Source organism: Fragaria vesca, linkage group LG3 (genome assembly GCF_000184155.1).
Source record: "Fragaria vesca subsp. vesca linkage group LG3, FraVesHawaii_1.0, whole genome shotgun sequence".
Lineage (NCBI taxonomy): Eukaryota > Viridiplantae > Streptophyta > Magnoliopsida > Rosales > Rosaceae > Fragaria > Fragaria vesca.
In genome coordinates this window covers 2,198,604-2,216,355 of record NC_020493.1, presented here as the reverse complement: position 1 = coordinate 2,216,355, position 17,752 = coordinate 2,198,604, and the positions used below count along the sequence as shown (strand labels likewise).

General features: G+C 38.6%; 5 protein-coding genes across 6 annotated transcripts in view; 1 reads left to right on the top strand and 4 right to left on the bottom strand.

The window, feature by feature from the left end:
• Positions 1–3,387, bottom strand: part of LOC101310880 — a 1,534,871-nt gene extending 1,531,484 nt beyond the window's left edge. Inside the window, exons 1-8 of the mRNA XM_004295332.1 lie at positions 2,560–3,387; positions 2,307–2,444; positions 1,951–2,093; positions 1,555–1,765; positions 1,213–1,450; positions 984–1,071; positions 848–903; positions 681–739 (exon numbers count right to left, since the gene is read on the bottom strand). Coding sequence (XP_004295380.1) covers positions 681–739; positions 848–903; positions 984–1,071; positions 1,213–1,450; positions 1,555–1,765; positions 1,951–2,093; positions 2,307–2,444; positions 2,560–3,361 — 1,735 coding nt within the window. The 5' untranslated portion in view covers positions 3,362–3,387. The remainder of the gene's footprint in view (positions 1–680; positions 740–847; positions 904–983; positions 1,072–1,212; positions 1,451–1,554; positions 1,766–1,950; positions 2,094–2,306; positions 2,445–2,559) is intronic.
• Positions 3,388–7,259: 3,872 nt separating this feature from the next.
• LOC101301652 (UDP-N-acetylglucosamine transferase subunit ALG14 homolog) lies at positions 7,260–11,103 on the top strand. The gene is made up of 4 exons (XM_004293440.1): positions 7,260–7,347; positions 10,114–10,667; positions 10,759–10,818; positions 10,927–11,103. Exons 1-4 carry the CDS (start codon positions 7,314–7,316, stop codon positions 11,101–11,103), a joined length of 825 nt encoding a protein of 274 aa, XP_004293488.1. The 5' UTR covers positions 7,260–7,313.
• Positions 11,104–11,484: 381 nt separating this feature from the next.
• On the bottom strand, positions 11,485–12,579 carry LOC101310590 (probable purine permease 9-like). Its single transcript, XM_004295331.1, has one exon. It carries the CDS (start codon positions 12,577–12,579, stop codon positions 11,485–11,487), a length of 1,095 nt encoding a protein of 364 aa, XP_004295379.1.
• A 695-nt stretch (positions 12,580–13,274) lies between these two features.
• Positions 13,275–14,955, bottom strand: LOC101310302 (probable purine permease 9-like). Its single transcript, XM_004295330.1, has 2 exons — positions 14,854–14,955; positions 13,275–14,380 (listed from the first exon to the last, which is right to left on the bottom strand). The coding sequence occupies exons 1-2, from the start codon at positions 14,894–14,896 to the stop codon at positions 13,275–13,277; spliced, it is 1,149 nt and encodes a 382-aa protein (XP_004295378.1). The 5' UTR covers positions 14,897–14,955.
• An 817-nt stretch (positions 14,956–15,772) lies between these two features.
• Positions 15,773–17,597, bottom strand: LOC101300602 (probable purine permease 9-like). Of its 2 annotated transcripts, XM_004293437.1 has the most exons (2): positions 17,489–17,597; positions 15,773–17,149 (listed from the first exon to the last, which is right to left on the bottom strand). In XM_004293437.1, the coding sequence occupies exons 1-2, from the start codon at positions 17,529–17,531 to the stop codon at positions 15,996–15,998; spliced, it is 1,197 nt and encodes a 398-aa protein (XP_004293485.1). In that variant the 5' UTR covers positions 17,532–17,597; the 3' UTR covers positions 15,773–15,995. The 2 variants fall into 2 exon arrangements, with proteins under 2 accessions (XP_004293485.1, XP_004293484.1); XM_004293436.1 differs by having other exon boundaries at positions 15,773–17,490.
• Positions 17,598–17,752: the final 155 nt, after the last annotated feature.

The following is a 17,752-nucleotide window of genomic DNA, read 5'->3' as shown; positions in this document are numbered from 1 at the left end:
ACTTATGACGGAATAAGTGATTTATGTACTTCAATAGATTTTTTCTACGCTCGATTTAAGTTCGAATTCATGTTAATCTTAATTAGTAGAGCATCTACAGTCCTCACGCAACTTTTATTCAATGTTCTTCATAGGTACATTTCCTTATTTTTACTTGAAGATGAGCATGCGGGTACAATATTTGATAATCAGTAAAAAGTGATACAATTAACACCACTTTGAATTATTTGATCGAGCATTACTCCTTAAACGTTGTATATAGCTTTTGCCTGTTATTACATCTCATGGCTTCATTAGGCTGATATGAATTCAGTGTTGATTCCACAATATCTAAGCTCTATCTTCTCTCCAAAGCTCCCAAACCTGTAGTTGATATTTAGTTTGGAAAGTCTACTGTAAGTACGCATTGCTAATGATTTCCTTCTGTTAAACTAATTCTGATTTACTGCTTTTCCATCTCCAAATACAGATTGATAACCCCTTTAACAACTGTTGGTACCCTTGAGGCCTTGACTATTATAGTCTGTAACATCCTAATCTTGTCTGGTGTTTGTAGAAACAGATAAAGAAAATTATAGACAAACAAGTAAAAATAGTCAGGGCTTCAAGTTTGCATCATTATCGACCTTCCATTGTAGTTACTGTCATGTCGTTTGAAAGTAATGGATCATCATCAGCACCGGAGTATTTTCTGTAGACAAATGCCGGCTGATTAGGAGATGGAGGAGATGCTTCACCACTCAACATGAAAACAACAGCTGACATGGAAGGTCGGTCCTTTGCATCTTCTTGTACACACAAGAGAGCAACTTGTATGCATCTAATGACTTCATTAGAGTGATATGACTTCAATGTCGAATCCACAATATCTAAGGCTCTACCTTCCTTCCAGAGCTCCCAAACCTACGGTTGAAGTTTAGTTAAGACAAGAAATGAATAGCAAGGGATATATAAAATGTCAGACATATATATATGTTGCTTACATGTCCTATGAAATTCATGGAAGGATCCTCTAGATCAGAACCATTGTTTTTCTGGCCACTTACAATCTCCAACATTATGATCCCAAAACTAAAGATGTCAGATTTCGTGGAAAATCTCCCAAATACTGCGTATTCTGGTGACATGTAGCCACTGCATATAAACAGTATAAAATGTTACTTCCAAACAATAGCATAACTAATGAAGATCATCTTATATAAGTATTCTTACTATGTTCCAGCAATTCGGCTCGTTTTATCTTGAAGTTGGTTCCCATGGATTATTCTAGCCATGCCAAAATCAGAAATTTTTGGGTTCATCTCTGCATCTAGTAGAACATTGCTAGGTTTCAGATCTCTATGGATGATTCTCAATCTTGAATCTTGGTGAAGATAGAGAATTCCACGAGCAATCCCATTGATGATCTCAAAGCGCCTTGCCCAGTCCAAGAAGGAACGTCTTGTGTGATCTACATCAAAATGCAAACTGTTCATTTTAGTAAGAAGCGTCAAATGTGTGTTTTATATTTGAGAGTAAATGACCTGAATTAATCATTATATCCTCTACTCGTACCAGAAAGAAAGGAGTCCAAGCTTTTATTAGGCATATATTCGAGGACTAAAATTCTTTCTTCTCCCTTTATACAGCAGCCTAAAAGTTTCACGAGGTTCCTGTGTTGAAGTCTTGCTATAAGTGCAACTTCATTTTTGAATTCTTCAGTCCCTTGTCCTGAAGTTTTGGACAACCTTTTCACAGCAACATTCTGTTCATTTGGTAGCTTACCCTGAAGTTACGGTCAGAAATAAATATTAATGGGTCAGATAGTCAACACTTGAAGTTGCAAACAAACTCTGGATTAATTGATTAAGAATAGTAAAAGAACCAGTTATGCCAGAACTTAACACAGCCAGAACAAAAAGAAAAAGTTGGAGCTTACAAATGTTGAGATTATCTAAATTTGTTGCTTACCTTATAAACAGAGCCAAAACCACCATGGCCAAGTTCATTGACACGAGAAAAGTGGTCTGTGGCTGCTATTATTGTGTCAAGATCGAAAAATTGTAAGTCGGGGTGTCTCTGTGTTTCATCAAGCGCCTCTCCCTGCAGAATGGCTGCGCATAAACAATAAACAATTATTCACTACATCTTTTTATCCTTGCTGTTCTAACTGCATAATATCATCACTTTAGTCCATGTCTTTTAGATGAAGATGATCTTGTTGAAGTTCGGTCATGTGATTTACAGACGAAACAAGTGTTACCAGCTCATGACAAGTAAAGCAATTTAACTAGTATGTGATCAAAATAGATAAGAACTTATTTCACCTTTTGTGTTGTGGTTCTTCTTTCGCCACCAACAGCCGAGCATGATGGTTAGTACCAATGCTAGCACAGCAGACAGTATTGGAATAGCCAGCATACCCTTTCTTTCCAAGAAACCTTGTGATTTTCCTACATATGCAGCTACATAAGAGGGTGACAAAGGTTTAGAAAACAATGGCATAGAAATCAAGAAATTGTAATTCTAAATACTTATATATAGATAGTTGAGTTTTTTCCATTGCAAGTAGATTAGTACCTAACACAGTTGCATTCACACGAACGTAGAGATCTGGTCCAAGCTCTGTGTACCCTAAAATGTCCATTAGGTCATCATACCATGTGAAGCAGCCATCAAGCCCTTCATTTTTAATGCTCAAATATGCAGTGCAAGTACAATTTCCTAGGCACTCATGCTGACACTCTTTGGCACTCATGCCTGATTTTGACAATGCTGCTATTGATGTGTCTGGATATTTAACTCTTTCCACCTTCACAAACCCATCTCCATCTCCACACTTGAACAAACCAACACGATTACTAACACATCCACCTGACCCATTTTTCTGATTCCAATCACTAATAGACTTAGGCTCACACCCTGGTAAGCATTCACACTCAAACAGATTAACATTGTCGGGGCTACATTTGCTGTTGGCACCACACCGTCCGTAGAAGTCACACCGGGACTTTGGTGCAGAGTAGTCTTCATGCCATTGAAGTTTGTCATCATCCCAAGTAAAGCGCTTCTCCACAGAATCAGTAACTATTGCTCTTGTAATTGCATCGGCATTCAAGGAAGCGTAAGTTTCCTCTTGGTTACTGACCACAAGAGGCGTTGGCCCAGGATCAACTCGCCAATACTTACTCAAACCCTTATACATAAAAAATTGGGGGAATCCAATCTGGTTTGGATAGAGCCTAAAGGTACAGTCCCCAGTTCCAGGGTCATCTTGTGACTTCCAAGATGTTAAAACCCATTCTTGCCCAGTTTTCCAATTCACCCCAAGTTTCATACCTGGAATTAGAGTATCTGTAGGATGATCAAAGCTTTGCCACATATAGATATCATTTGTATCATCCTGGAACACAACTAAGTTTCCTGAATCCGAAAGCTGTGCAGATAAAGTGCTAGTGTTAACATTTTGGACCGACTGTGACACATTGGCGAACCATATAGGATCATTTTCCACACTGTAAGCATAAAGGGCCAGTTCTCCGTACTTGTTTATTTTGAGCACACCAGAGGTATCATTGATGGGATTGTTCCTATTTGCAACCCACACCACTGTTCTTTCAGATACTATAGTCTTAGAATACCAAATTCCAACATACCGGTAGCTAGAATTGCCGGGGCTGAAGAACCCCAATTCAAACTTGCTTTCCTTGGACACTAAGTAGTCTCCATCAACATCCTTCAGTTGCTCTTCGTTCCCTCTTATGGTGTCCCTGGAAGTGCAGAACTGACAGAGGAGGAAGAGAAACAGAGCTTTGCGAAACATTGCAACTACGTAGGTGCGAAACAGGGCCATTTTTTTTTTCTTTCTTTAATTGTTGGCTGATCGGAAATATAACACGTTGATCTTCTTATCTTCTTTAATTGTAGTCCACTATCCTCCTCAAAAAAAAAAAACGAAATTGCAGTCCAATATGACATATTTTGTCAATTGGATGTTGACTGTATGACTAATGGTCTTCTCAAAAAAAAAAGACTAAAAATGGTCTTGGATGGTGACTGTATGACTAATGATTTTCTTTGCTAATATTCAAACGAGGATGCAGCAACGAAGCATCTTGCTTGTAGGAGAAAAATTGTATATATTTTGTTTTCATATGACTAGATCGAAGAGGTTGCAGTAACCCGGATTTTCATATTAATTTTCTTATAATATTTTTGAAATTAATGAAGGGTTATTTTTTGGAAATTCTTATTCGTACGTGCGAAGTTAAAGTTTCGGGAATTAGATATTTTTGAAGTGTTTCATTTTTATGTGGTTAAAAGTTGACTTTCTTATCCGTAAGAAATTTTCGGAAACTCTCTTCACGAAAGTCATAGAGCTCGGCGATACGAACACGCGGCATGCTTAAAACGGACGTTGTACCGAAAAGTTATAATCAAACGAAGTTAGGCTTCTAATTCGAGAAGAGGTATAAACAGAAAAAGGGGGAAATAGAAACCCTAGTTTTGTTTTTCTGAGAGAGCAGTTTCTCTCTCTTCCTCACCGAGCCGCACGCACAGCCTCACCTTCACCGGAGCAGAACTCGGCCGTTCGGCCACCGGTCCCATTAAGTTCACAAGGCCACCGCCTCCAAGTCTGGGCTGGTGTCGCATGGCTTTGCAAGCCATAGACGGAGCTTTTGGCCGGAGAAGGACGCTGCCGAGTGTTGAGATAATAAACCTAAGCAAGCTTAATATTGAAGGTGAAGGAAAATGCAACACTGCCATTTCAATTGATTGTGACAAAGCTGACTCATCAGAAAATCAAGTCAAGAATGTAAGAGCTTTGGTGATAGGCATGTGACCACTCACACCTCTCATACAGCTATACACAGCGCAACAGCCTCAGTCCTTATCCTCAACCTTCAATTTGAATTTTCTTGTCTTTATTTAAGCAGTGATCTTGACCTACAGCTGAAGATATTTTTACTATTTGTCTTCCTGTATATAAGTGTGCACAGTGTCCATTGTCAGTGATATGTGACAATTCCTTCTGTAAAATTTCTTTTCAATTACATATTAATACAAGCTGTTATTCTCATTTTCTTCAAATTACTTCTTTGTTTTCTCTTCAATGCTATCATCTTGTTCTCAACTACAGTTCTCTCTTGGTGTAAATTTCTACTTATTCATCAAGACTTTTACACTCAAATACAGATTATTACTGTGATGAAGAATTTCAGCACCGAGTTGCTTTTGTGTACGTGAAAAAGCTCCGTCTCTGGCCTGCAGGCCAAAAGCTCCGTCTCACCCTCTTTTGTGTACGTGAAAAGAGGAGGGTGAATGTGAAAAGAGAAAGCTCAGCTTTTGGTGCCATGCATGCATTGCTCCGAGTTAGAGTACGTATATGGATGTTGCAGAAGCCTCATATTGGCAATGGAATTTAAAGGCAATAGTAAGGGTACTGTGATCAATTGTGTTTTCCTATAGAGTTGGTGTACGTACGTCATGCATATAGAGCTGTTGAGCTTAACGAGCACAAATCAAATAAATAACATTCTCGGGCAGCTTAGAATTTGGCAACACTAGCTCGTTATCAGTTAGCTAGGTTTCTGTGAGAATTAAGGTCGTTGTCCTGCTTTACTCGTACATAATCATTGAACACTTGGTAGCCTGGAAAGGTGCTTGATTAGAACTCATAGAAATCTTCAGCTTGCATGTCCATTCACAATTGTAAGACCTTGCTGTGTTTCCTTTTACCAGCGCGCATAGAAACCACCACTTCAACACTGTAAACGCCGACAGCACTCTCCCGGTTAAACTGGGATAGTTCACTCTTGGAACACCTCACCGGCTGTTGCCCTTGAATAGCTGGATACTGCAGAAACGTCGTGTTCTTGCGGTGTTGTTTCAAGGGCGGCAAACTCAAGGTCCACTTTGCAAAGCTCTCACTCCTGAATTTGGCAATGGCTTCGATATTCTACTGTAGAGCACATCATAGTTAGCAATATGGTAGTTATGGTTGAGGTTTCTGGATGTGATCGAGGTCGAAGGCAATGGTGTAGAAGAGAGTGTCATTGTTGTTGCTGAGCTTGAATTGGGGCAAAGAGGCATTTGTGACTGTGATTTTGAGGTTGGGTGGATTGAAGAGTAGTATTTTGACTCGTGTTCCTGCTGCAACTCCTATAAGCAGTATAGAGAGGATGGTAAGGAGAATTACTTTTCCCTTTGAACAGTGCATGGCTGATCGATGAAACAAAAAGAAGTAATAGGCAAGAAATATTCAAGACTCGAGACATCAAACACAAGAAAAAAGATGGGCAGCAAATTTGTTTCCGACACAAAACTATATGAATTTATGAGCTATATGCTCATATTTATAATGTCTCACATTCAAGGAATTATGAGTAAAAATGTAGGAGACATTATAAATATGAGTATATACTGATTTTAATTTGAAACTGTTCTGCAGCAACCAGGGATTTGCACAAGGAAGGAAAGCTGGTCCCTCTGCTCACTGAAGCTGGAGTTGTTGCCAAATTAAAGGAGTTGGAAATAAGCTAGAATAGTTTTGGTTTTGTGCATCTGTTTGATATGTGAACCATACTCTTTTCCAGGCACATTTAACTTCAACGGTTGTATACTTTAGAAGGCAGTGATTTGACATTTCTGATTTTCTTATGCTTTGATTTAAGAACATAAAAACCCTTGAATCCATGATAACGGAACGAGTTCAATTTTCATCTTTCACTTTTTAGCAACAATCACTATTTACACATTGTAGGGGTCATGGCCCATGTGTATGAAGATGGTACAAAGAAGAAGAAGGAATGTATTTGATTAGGCACAACCAATAAATATGTCAAAATGTAAGCATAGGAACTCTAATCATTCACCCTTTTGTAAGTTATTTTGGAAACTTTTTTCTTTTTTTTTCAAAAAAAGGTTCGGAACCCAGCCTTAATTGAGAGGGTCATCTTCAATCTCTATGTATGGTTAAATCTTATTTTGGGAGGACATTACACCTATGCCCCGAGCTATAGGTTACAAATAAACAATAATTATGATCTTTGTAAAGTCTTAAATGATATCAGGAGTCTCATTAACACATCATGATAATCATCATTGATTCTTTAGAACAACTACTAACAAGGTGTGCAAATGTATTTGCAAAATCATTTGTTTTACGGTAATAAGTTATTTCGGAAACTATATAATCAGGAACTATACGCATTTTACTGTTTACCTTGCTAAAGTCTGACTTACTAAAACGACGTCGTCAGGCTCCTGTAAGAATCTGAGTCTCTTTTTTTCCAGAGTCGCCAAAATCTGAAGCAACAGTGAGTCAGTGAGAGATGCTCTTATGCTCTGCCAGGACAATAGCATCAGGTATTGTTTTCTTTCATAAAGAAACTCCCTTTATAGTTTGGGTCGGTTCATCTGCAAGTTTATGTGGATGGGTTTTTTATTTTTGTATGAACAAGCTCACAAATTTGATGGTTTTAGATGCTTTTTTGTTTTTGTGGAATTGACTTTCTCAGTTGTGTATGTGCAAAATTTGGTTTCTGGGTTTTCAAGTACCCTTTTATCTTGTTGACTCAATAGACCATTGATTTGTTATAAGAAGAATTGTTCAAGTGAATGGATTGTGTTGCTGCCCTAGTGCCCTTTAAATAAATTGTATAGATTGGAAGAAGGAAGAAGGAGGTTATGACTTATTTGTATTGCCATTGTGCTTTGAGTGTCGAAAAGTTTTGATCTTTGTAGTGAGAAAACGGGTAGATTATGATTGGGGATTTATTACTTCTGTACAAGGTGGTCAGACATGAATCAGCCTCTGTTAAATGAATAGAACCACCAATTTGCTCAAGAAACCTTCCTTCTCGTTGTGGTTCCGCTACCCTTTTTGTTCTGCTACCCAACCTGTTCAGCCTGTGTCTGACCTCAGCACCTGCATAGCCTCATTGCAAGCATGCGCTCGCTACAAGTGCCTCAGAAAAGGCAACCAAATCCACGCCTATATGCTCAGGAATGGCTTCCTTTGGTCCCCTCTATCCATAACCAGCCTTATCAACATGTACTCCAAGTGCAACCAAATGGGTGATGCCGTCTCTACCTTTTACTATAAATTCCATGATCAAAATGTGTTTGCTTACAATGCAGTCATTGCTGGGTTCACTGCAAATGGGTCGGCTAGAAATGCATTTGAATTCTATAAAAAAATGCGGTAGACAGGTGTTGTGCCAGATAAGTTAACGTTTCCATATGTGATCAAAGCTTGTTGTGGTGTACTGGAGGTTATGAAGATTCATTGCTTGGTGGTTAAACTTGGGTTGGAATTGGATGTATATGTTGGTAGTGCTTTGGCGAATACATATTTTTTAATTCCTGTTTGTAGAGGAGGCACAGACAGTGTTTGATTAGTTGCCTGCTAGAGATGTTGTGCTTTGGAATGCAATGGTCAATGGGCTTGCACAGATTGGTCGTTTTGATGAGGCTTTGGTTTTCTTTAGGATAATGGGTGAGGAAGGGGTCATGCTGAGTAGATTTAAGGTAACTGGGATCCTGTCGATCATCGCCATGATGGGAGATTTTGACCATGGGAGAGCAATGCATGCATTTGCATTAAAAATGGGGTTTCATTCACATTTTGAGGCTTCAAATGCATTGATCGACATGTATGGAAAATGCAAGTTTGCAGAAGATGCATTGGAAATTTTGAGATGTTGATTGAGAAGGATGTATATTCTTGGAACTCAATTATAGCAGTGCATGAACAGTGGTTATCATGATGAAACTTCTACAGAATGTTAGGTGCTGGGATTATCCCTGATTTGGTGACCATCACAATAGTTGTTCCAGCTTGCACTCATCTACCAGCGTTGATGCATGGTAGAGAAATTCATGGATATATGATTAAAAATGGGAGAGGAAAGGGGGATGTGAATAAGGAAGATGTTAATGATGTGGTAATGACCAATGCCATCATGGACATGTACGCAAAATGTGGGAGCATGAGAAATGCTTATATGGTTTTCGATGAGATGAAAAATAAGGATGTAACGTCATGGAACATCATGATCACAGGTTATGGCATGCACGGCAATGCTAACAAGGCATTGGATATGTTCTCTCACATGTGTGAGGCACAGATTGAGGTTGATGAGGTCACATTGGTTGGGGTTCTGTCTGCATGCAGCCATTCAGGGTTAGCAAGTGAAGGCTGTGAATTATTGAGACAAATGAGCTCAAAATATGGTGTAATTCTGAGCATTGAGCATTATACATGTGTGGTTGACATGCTTGGCCGAGCTGGTCATGTGGAGGAGGCATTTGAATTGGTGCAAAACATGCCTATTCAGGCCAATCCTGTGGTGTGGAGGGCATTGTTAGCAGCATGTCGACTTCATAGGAATTCAGACATTGCAAAAGTTGCTGCACAAAAGCTTATGGAACTTGATCCAGGGCACTCTGGTAATTATGTGTTAACGTCCAATATTTTCGTCGATACTGGTCAATAAGAAGAGGTATCAGAAGTTAGATATACAATGTGGCAACATGATGTCCAGAAGGCACCGGGATGTAGCTGGACTGAGTTGAAGGATGGTGTGCATGCTTTATCAATGGTGATAGGGCCCATCCGAAAGCCAACTTTATTTATGCTCAATTGGACTCTTTGACAGCTCGACTTCGTGAGCATGGATATGTGCCACAGCTTTAGAACTTGGTTTCTATTGAACTCAGCATGGTAGTTCTCGATTGAAAATTGTTCCTTTAAGACAACTGACTTTTCAAGAGACGTAGGCAATACCTAGGAAAAATGAAAATCACTTTCTTTCATTGAAATTGATACTAGAGTTGGCATCTTTTAATTCTTTATGTTAGTTAAATTAGGGTATGATTGGAATTGTATTTGTTTGTTGTTTTGTAAGGTGACTTCACCTAGTGATCTTTCTCTCTTTGCTATATAGAAAATTATTTTTCTTTAATTAAATGATTTTTTTTCTTTCTAGTTTATTCCTTGCATCTTTCTATATGTTGCTTAATCTTGAAGGGTTTACATAATTTTTTTGTGGTATGATTTTGTATTTTACAGTATTTAATGTTAAAATTCTTGTAGATTAACTTTATCTATCTTCACTAAATGATTACTAGCTTGGACCTGTTTTCTTTTGGCAATTTTTGGCTCCAAACTCTGCCTGCTTCAGTTTCCTCTCCCCTTGCCCTTCTCATCTATCAAGGAAGAAAAGGATTTTGATTTCCCAATCATGGCCTGCATTTTTACAATTACTGTGGTAGTCATAAGTAGTGTGATGTTGATCTTGATTCGCCTGCTCTATGTTTTGTACCAAACCGGCAAACCCCTCAAAACTAGAGGCTCAGCAGGCTTAGCACCGCCACCCCTTAGTACACTCATTATATTAGGCTCTGGAGGTCACACTGCAGAGATGCTCAACCTGTTAGCCATGCTGCAAAAGGACAGATTTTCCCCCAGGTTCTACATTGCTGCTGCCACTGACAATATGAGTCTCCAGAAAGCTCACTTGCTAGAAGAGACTGAGGACAAGGTGGAAGGGATTTCACGCTCACAGTTCATGCAGATCTATCGAAGTAGGGAAGTGGGTCAATCTTATATTACCTCTGTTTTGACTACTTTGATTGCTATCGTTCATGCGCTTTGGCTAATGCTAAGAATCAGACCGCAAGTGGTAATATTCTATTTTTCTCTACCCATTTCGGTTTCATTTGGTTTTGAATATTGTCCTAAATCTACTATTTTATGATCTATTAAAAATGCAGATTCTATGCAACGGGCCTGGGACTTGTGTTCCACTTTGTGTAATTGCATTCTTGTTTAAGGTAAATAAAATTTTGTGGGCATCTTTAGATTTTCTTTTTCTTTCTCCGGGCTGTTGTTCTTTGCATGCGATCAATACAGAATTTTGATTCTTGGTTGATATCATACAGGTTGTGGGGATTAGATGGTCATCTGTGTTTTACATTGAGAGTATAGCAAGAGTACATAGGCTTTCCCTAAGTGGCTTGCTTCTTTACAAGTTGCGCATAGCTGATCAGTTCTTTGTCCAATGGCCACAGCTACAGAGGAAATATCCCCGAGCTCACTATGTTGGCTGTCTCATGTAGTCACTAAGCTTTTACCTCTACAAGTTAATCTATTTGATATGTAGTTGACAACTCCTGAACTTCATACTGACAAAAATTGTGTTATACCACCCACAAGGATTGGGTCAGAACTATTCAACTGCTGTAACGTTTTTTGTGCAATATTGATTCACATCAATTGTAATTTCAGTGATGCAATTTTGATTTGTTAAAACTAGGCATTGGTGACCTTCAACTGTAAGGGATTACTGAAATTTTCTCAGAAAATCCAAATGGTAAAGGTAGGAGAAGAGAAACGCTGAAATTATAATTTTGATACACTTTTTTTTTTATACACTTTGAATTTCTTGAATACAAAGAAAATAGCTCTGGTCATTTTCCCTCTTCTCTGTACTCATTCACTCAGCAGTTGGTCTCTTTCAGCAAAGGAATCATTGAAATTTCTGTTACAGGTTTAATTTCTGGGTTGGAGTCCGAATTGTCAAGATAGTGCTGATAGAGATATGAAGCAAATCCCCAGATTGCCAACACTGTTGCAATAACCTTTATTCCATCCATACTATCATTGAAGAATATAACTGCGAGAACTGGAACAAATGGCAAGCCCGAAACACATGTAACATTTGAAAACAAGGCCGAAACCTCAAAAATCAGCCCTATTGCGCCAATATTGAAAGCTTGCCATGCTGCAGCTGTGCAAACCAAAGTCACAAAGTAGAACAGCCTCCCAAGCTCAAACTCCTCCATTTCTCTCTTTAAACCCTTCTTCTCGTTGCTGACGAAAAGTCCAACTAGGGTAGCACAGGTTGCAACTACAGATTCGAAGATTATCATTTCTAACACAGCAGTAAATGTATTAGACTTTAGAACTTTTTGGAAGGCTACCTGTGTAAGGGAAAACATCAAACCATAGCCAGCAGATGCACCAACAGTGCACACGATTCCCATTATGTACATCTCTTTGGAAATTCCAGCTACATTCATGGAGGTGGCGTGAAACACAAGTAACATGGAGGAGATGGTGAGAAGGACTAGGGAATTGACAATGTAAGGTGTGAACTTTTGTGCATTGAGGAAGAAGGAAAAGAAAGCATTGAAGACCAACTGAGATGCACAAATGAGTGAAAATGTTGAAACTGGAAGGTGCAATAGTCCAATGGAATACAGCATGCTATCTGCTGCTAGTAGTACACCAAAAGAGAGATAGATCAATGCAAGAACTGATGAAGATAGCAGGTTCACATTGCTTTCTGTAGTGATCTTTTTGGATGATGAGAGACAGTGGTAAGGAATTAGGATTGGGAACCCTATAAATTGCACTAGGGTTGCCATCCAAATGCTTTTCCCACCTTTGTTGTAGTACAGTCGTCCCAAGAGTATAGCTGCTGACTGGCCAAGCATAACAAAGAGTGTGTAGATGGCGATGCGGAGCCACCACTTGAAATTTCTGGGCTGAGAAATTGCTGGTTCAGCTTCTTGAACTGGTATGACAAACATATTTGGATTACAAATAGGTGCAGCTAGCTTTATCTAAGATTAGTGTACCAATAAGTCATCATTTTAAACATTTCCCATTGATGTTTTGATGTTGATGATTGTACTTCTTTAAGCCCTTTCCAGGTTCCTCCAAATATACTAGGACTCTACTGGTAGAAAATTACTAACTCAAATGAAAAACACAAAATTTCATAGAAAGTTCTTTTCCTTTCTAATATAGAAAAACCATATAGAATAATCAGACCTGCATTTCTTGACTTACCAATGATGTGGAGTTGTAGATCTTGAGCCTGCCCCATGTCCAAGGTGAGGATGAAGAATCATGAAATCGATAAAGCAGAGAGAAAGATAGAGAGAGAGGAGATATAGTCTGATGCAATATGAAATGTCTAAAATCTTTGTAGGTGATCTTGAATGTCCATTTTGATTGATTTGAGGCCTTGCATCATTTTAAACATTTACCGCAAAATATATGGGCGTCACAATCAACCAGTTTCTGTCTACATAGTTAAGATTTATAAAACATGTTTGATGCTCCTATGAAGAACATTCAAGTAGAAAACAATTGTCTTTTATCAGGGCATGGGTATCCATTTGTCGTAAATAATTATGAACTCATATATGTAAATAAACCATTACAACGTTTTGTTCTTTTGCATAAAATTAGAATATGTACATCAAATCATCAATATTGTTCAACTATTGATGTTTTCCAGAGGAAGAGCTACTTCATCATTGGCATCTTTCTTCTCACTCTTGGACTTACAATCATCTAGGTAGTGCTGATAAACATATGAAATAAATCCCCAGATAGCTAAAACCAGGGACACTACCTTTATCCCATCCATTTTTTCATGGAAGAAGATCACAGCTAGAACTGGAACAATAGGCAAACCCACAGCACCTATAGAATTTGAGAAGAGGGATGATGCCTCAAATACTAACCCCACAACTCCCAACTGAAAGAGCTGCCAATTAATAGCTGTCCATGTTACATTCATAATATAGGCCACCTTCCCTAACTGAAACCCCTGCATCTCATGCGTTACACCCTTCCAATCACCACTAGCAAAAAATCCCACCAAGATAATAGCGGTTGCAGCGACTGATTGATACACTGTCATATCCATGATCACTCTAAATGATTCTTTTTTTATTACCTTTGTGAAGGCTAGCTGCGTTAGAGAAAGTGTCAATGCATATCCAGCAGATGCCCCAACGGTGCAGATGAAGCCTATTATGTACTTGGACCTGGAAACTGTACTCGAGTCGGCAGAGCCGTCTCCTTGAAGCACTAGGAGGCTGGATGAGATAATCAGGACAACAAGAGAGTTGACAATGTAAGGAGTGATCTTCTGCGAGTTGAGGAAGAAGGAGAAAATTGCATTGAAGACAAGTTGGGAGGCAGAAATAAGGGAGAAAGTAGATACAGGAAGGTAAGATATTCCTAATGAATACAAGTAGTAGTCTGCTGCTATGAGGGTGCCAAGAACTCCATAAATTGATGCAAGGACTAATGTAGACGGTGGCTTTGACTCGATTGCTATAGTACTATTTGTGGTTGGACAGTTTTTGTTCCATGCTGGTATACAATAATATGGAAGGAAGATAGGAAAGCCACAAATTTGTACTAATGTAGCCAGCCAGTTGCTTTTACCACCTTTCTCATAGTACTGTCTTCCCAAGAGTGTTGCAATTGCCTGGCCAGCAAGGACAAAGACTGTGTAAATCAACATTTTAAGCCACCAGTTAAAACCTCTGCGCCGATCTGGTAGGGAGTTTGCTTCATTTGATTCTTGAACTGAAATACAAACATATATCCAAGGATCAGTAGTGGAACTCATGAATCATGATATGATCATATTTATAACTGAAGTATCTGATCAAAGCCAAAAAAAGGGGAAAACTTTTGGACATAAAAAAAAGCTGACAGTAAGGAGTCAATTACTGATATTTTACCACCAACGGTTCTTTTACAATATTAGTTATATCAAACTCCATGTATGGTTTCAAAAAAAAATTGACTTTGATAGTAGTAACAATATAGCTGGGATCTTTTACACTTCTCCCATTCTAAATATAAAGACCATCATCCTTCCAAAAAAAAAATAAAGACAATATCATATGCAGGATCAGAAGATCGATCAGAAAAGGCAGAAGTTTCCAAAGCTGGTAATAGATGTTGTGATTGGATTATACATATAAGTTGCTAATATAGATTCTAGACTTGCTGCATGCAGTTAAAACTAAAAGGTAAAGAACTGGTTAACATACCCGTGATGCTCAGATGCCGTTCTTGAGCTTCTAGTTGTCCCATGTAGAAAGGTAAAGATCAAACTTCCAAAAAGAGAGAATACAGAGACAGAGCCTTATGTCAATTATGACACGAAATTTTGGCATGTATATGTGGGAGGTCGTATGATCTAGCACAGAATGGAAGAAACAAGTCAGACAATATGGATATAGGTACTAGTTCAGAAAACATAAAAGTCTTCAAGTATATATATAGGTTTTGGTGTGGCTCAGTCCAACTAGGATTAGTACAGATATTTGGATAAGAGGATAATTTCTTCTGGATTACGGAATTAGAGTTGTAATAGAAATCTGTGTCCTCACTAATCAACTATATCCTTCATGTACTTGTAATCCTATATGTCTTTATTCATCAATGAAATACATCAACTTTCTCCTCATTCTCTCTACAATTCAATATCCTAATTCTAACGTGTAGATTATAATTGGCGACTTGTTACTTCTGTACTAGGTGGTCAGACACAAATACTAGATATTTCAAACCAGCCTCACCAACATGTACTCAAAGTGCAGCCAGAAGAGTGATGCCATCTCTACCTTCAACTATAGGTTAAATGATCACACTGTGTTCGCTCAATAAGAAGTGAATTTAATTTTTGATGTCCATCTCCACTTTGGTTTCGAATTTTGATTTTAAAGCTTGATTTCTTCTCCATAGAAGACTTGGTTTCGTCCATGAGACCATTAAATCCCTTATGGTTTGTCAGTAAGTTTATGTAACTGTTAGGCTTATATTGAGCAGCTATCGTCGCCATAATGCAATTGTGCTACCCGATGCATGCTAGCTATATGGAGTATGAAATGCCTGATAGTGTTGCAGGTGATCATGGAGATCCATGGATTGATTTGAGGCCCTGCATCATTTTAAACAATTTCTGAAAAAAACATCTGGCCATCACAATCAGCCAGTTTCTGTCTACAAAGTTATAACTTTAAAACATGTTTGATTCCCTATAAGGAACATTCAAGTAGAAAACAATGGACTTTTACGGTTTTACCAGGACAGGCATCTATTTATCATAACTAATCAGCATGTAAATATTGACCACATTAATGTAAGTGAAATCTTTATCTCATTCTTTTGCATAAGACTAGAATCAAGTTCATGTATACAAGGCTGATTGTTCAACCATTTGTGTTTCCAGAGAGAAAGCTTTAGAAACTTCATCATTGGCAGCTTTCTTCTCACTCTTGGACTTACGATCATCGAGGTAGTGCTGATAAACATATGAAATGAATCCCCAAATAGCCAAAACCATGGACATTGCCTTTATCCCATCCATTTTGTCATGGAAGAAGATCACAGCTAGAACTGGAACAATAGGCAAACCCACAGCACTTATTGAATTTGAGAAGAGGGCCGATGCCTCAAATACTAACCCCACCATTCCTATGGAAAAGAGCTGCCACACTATAGCTGTCCATGTTAAATTCATAATATATGACACCTTCCCTAACTCAAACCCCTCCATCTCATTCTTTATACCCTTCCAGTCTCCACTAGCAAAAAATCCCACCAAGATAATAGCGGATGAATAGACTGATTGATATACAATCATATCCATGATCACTCTAAATGTCTCTTTCTTTATAACCTTTATGAAGATTAGCTGCGTTAGGGAAAGCTGTAATGCATATCCAGCTGATGCTCCAACTGTGCAGAAGAAGCCTATTATGTACTTTGGCCTGGAAACTTTACTCGAGTCAGCAGAGTCGTCTCCTTGAAGCACTAGGAGGCTGGATGAGATAGTCAGGACAACAAGAGAGTTGACAATGTAAGGAGTGAACTTCTGCGAGTTGAGGACGAAGGAGAAAAGTGCATTGAAAGCGAGTTGGGATGCGCAGATGAGGGAGTAAGTAGATACAGGAAGGTAAGATAATCCTACTGAATACAAGAAGCAGTCTCCAGCTATAAGAAGGCCAAGAGAGGCATAAATTGATGCTAGGACTAATGTAGACGGTGGCTTTGACTCGAATGATGTAGTACTATTTGTGGTTGGACAGTTTTTGTTTAATGCTGGAATGAAATAAAAGGGAAGGAGGATAGGAAAGCCACAAAGCTGTACTAGTGTTGCAAGCCAGTTGCTGCTTCCACCTTTTTCATAGTACTGTCTTCCCAAGAGTGTTGCAATTGCCTGGCCAGCAAGGACAAAGACTGTGTAAATCGATATTCTAAGCCACCAGTTGAAACCTCTGCTCCGAGGCAGCTGGTTATTAGGAACATCTGGTTGGGAGTTTGCTTCATTTGCTTCTTGAACTGGTAGTACAAACAATGAAACAAATATCCAAGGATCAGTAGGGGAACTCATGATGATCAGTAATATATATTTTTTTCTCTACCACGCTAGTTATAGCTTTAGAACTTCTTTCGACTTTGATCTGATAACAGTAAAGCTCAAACTCTGACTCTTCTCCATCTGCACCTAAATTTTAAGACTAATATATGCAGAATAAAAGATTGTTCAGAGAAAAGCAGCAGTTTCCATAGCTAGTACTAGTAGTTGGGATTGGCTTCATATCAGTCTCCATAGATTCTAGAATTGCAGCATGCAGTGAAAATTTAAAGGCCAGTAAGTAAATGAACTAGTTGACATACCCTTGATGCTCAGCTGCAGTTCTTGAGCTTCTACCTCTCCCATGTCAAAAGGTGAAGAACAAACTTTCAAACAGAGAGAGAGAGAGAGAGAGAGAGAGAGAGAGAGAGAGAGACACATGAAATTGTGTCGTGTACATGTGGGAGGTCATATCTATCACGAAATGGAAGAAACAACGTAGAGAACAATAGACACACACACACATATATAAGAGAGATGGAGCAAGTGTTGGTAGTTTTTTTTTTTTTTTTTTCATTTGGGGCAAA

Excerpts from the sequence above, each read along its gene's own strand:
- LOC101301652 (XM_004293440.1), top strand. The coding sequence starts at position 7,314 with ATGCTCTTATGCTCTGCCAGGACAATAGCATCAG. Across the intron at positions 7,348-10,113 it reads TGCCAGGACAATAGCATCAG|CTTGGACCTGTTTTCTTTTG; the intron begins GTATTGTTTTCT and ends AATGATTACTAG. Across the intron at positions 10,668-10,758 it reads TAAGAATCAGACCGCAAGTG|ATTCTATGCAACGGGCCTGG; the intron begins GTAATATTCTAT and ends TTAAAAATGCAG.
- LOC101310590 (XM_004295331.1), bottom strand. The coding sequence starts at position 12,579 with ATGTTTGTCATACCAGTTCAAGAAGCTGAACCAGCAATTTCTCAGCCC.
- LOC101310302 (XM_004295330.1), bottom strand. The coding sequence starts at position 14,896 with ATGGGACAACTAGAAGCTCAAGAACGGCATCTGAGCATCACGG. Across the intron at positions 14,381-14,853 it reads ACGGCATCTGAGCATCACGG|TTCAAGAATCAAATGAAGCA; the intron begins GTATGTTAACCA and ends TTTGTATTTCAG.
- LOC101300602 (XM_004293436.1), bottom strand. The coding sequence starts at position 17,201 with ATGAGTTCCCCTACTGATCCTTGGATATTTGTTTCATTGTTTGTACTA.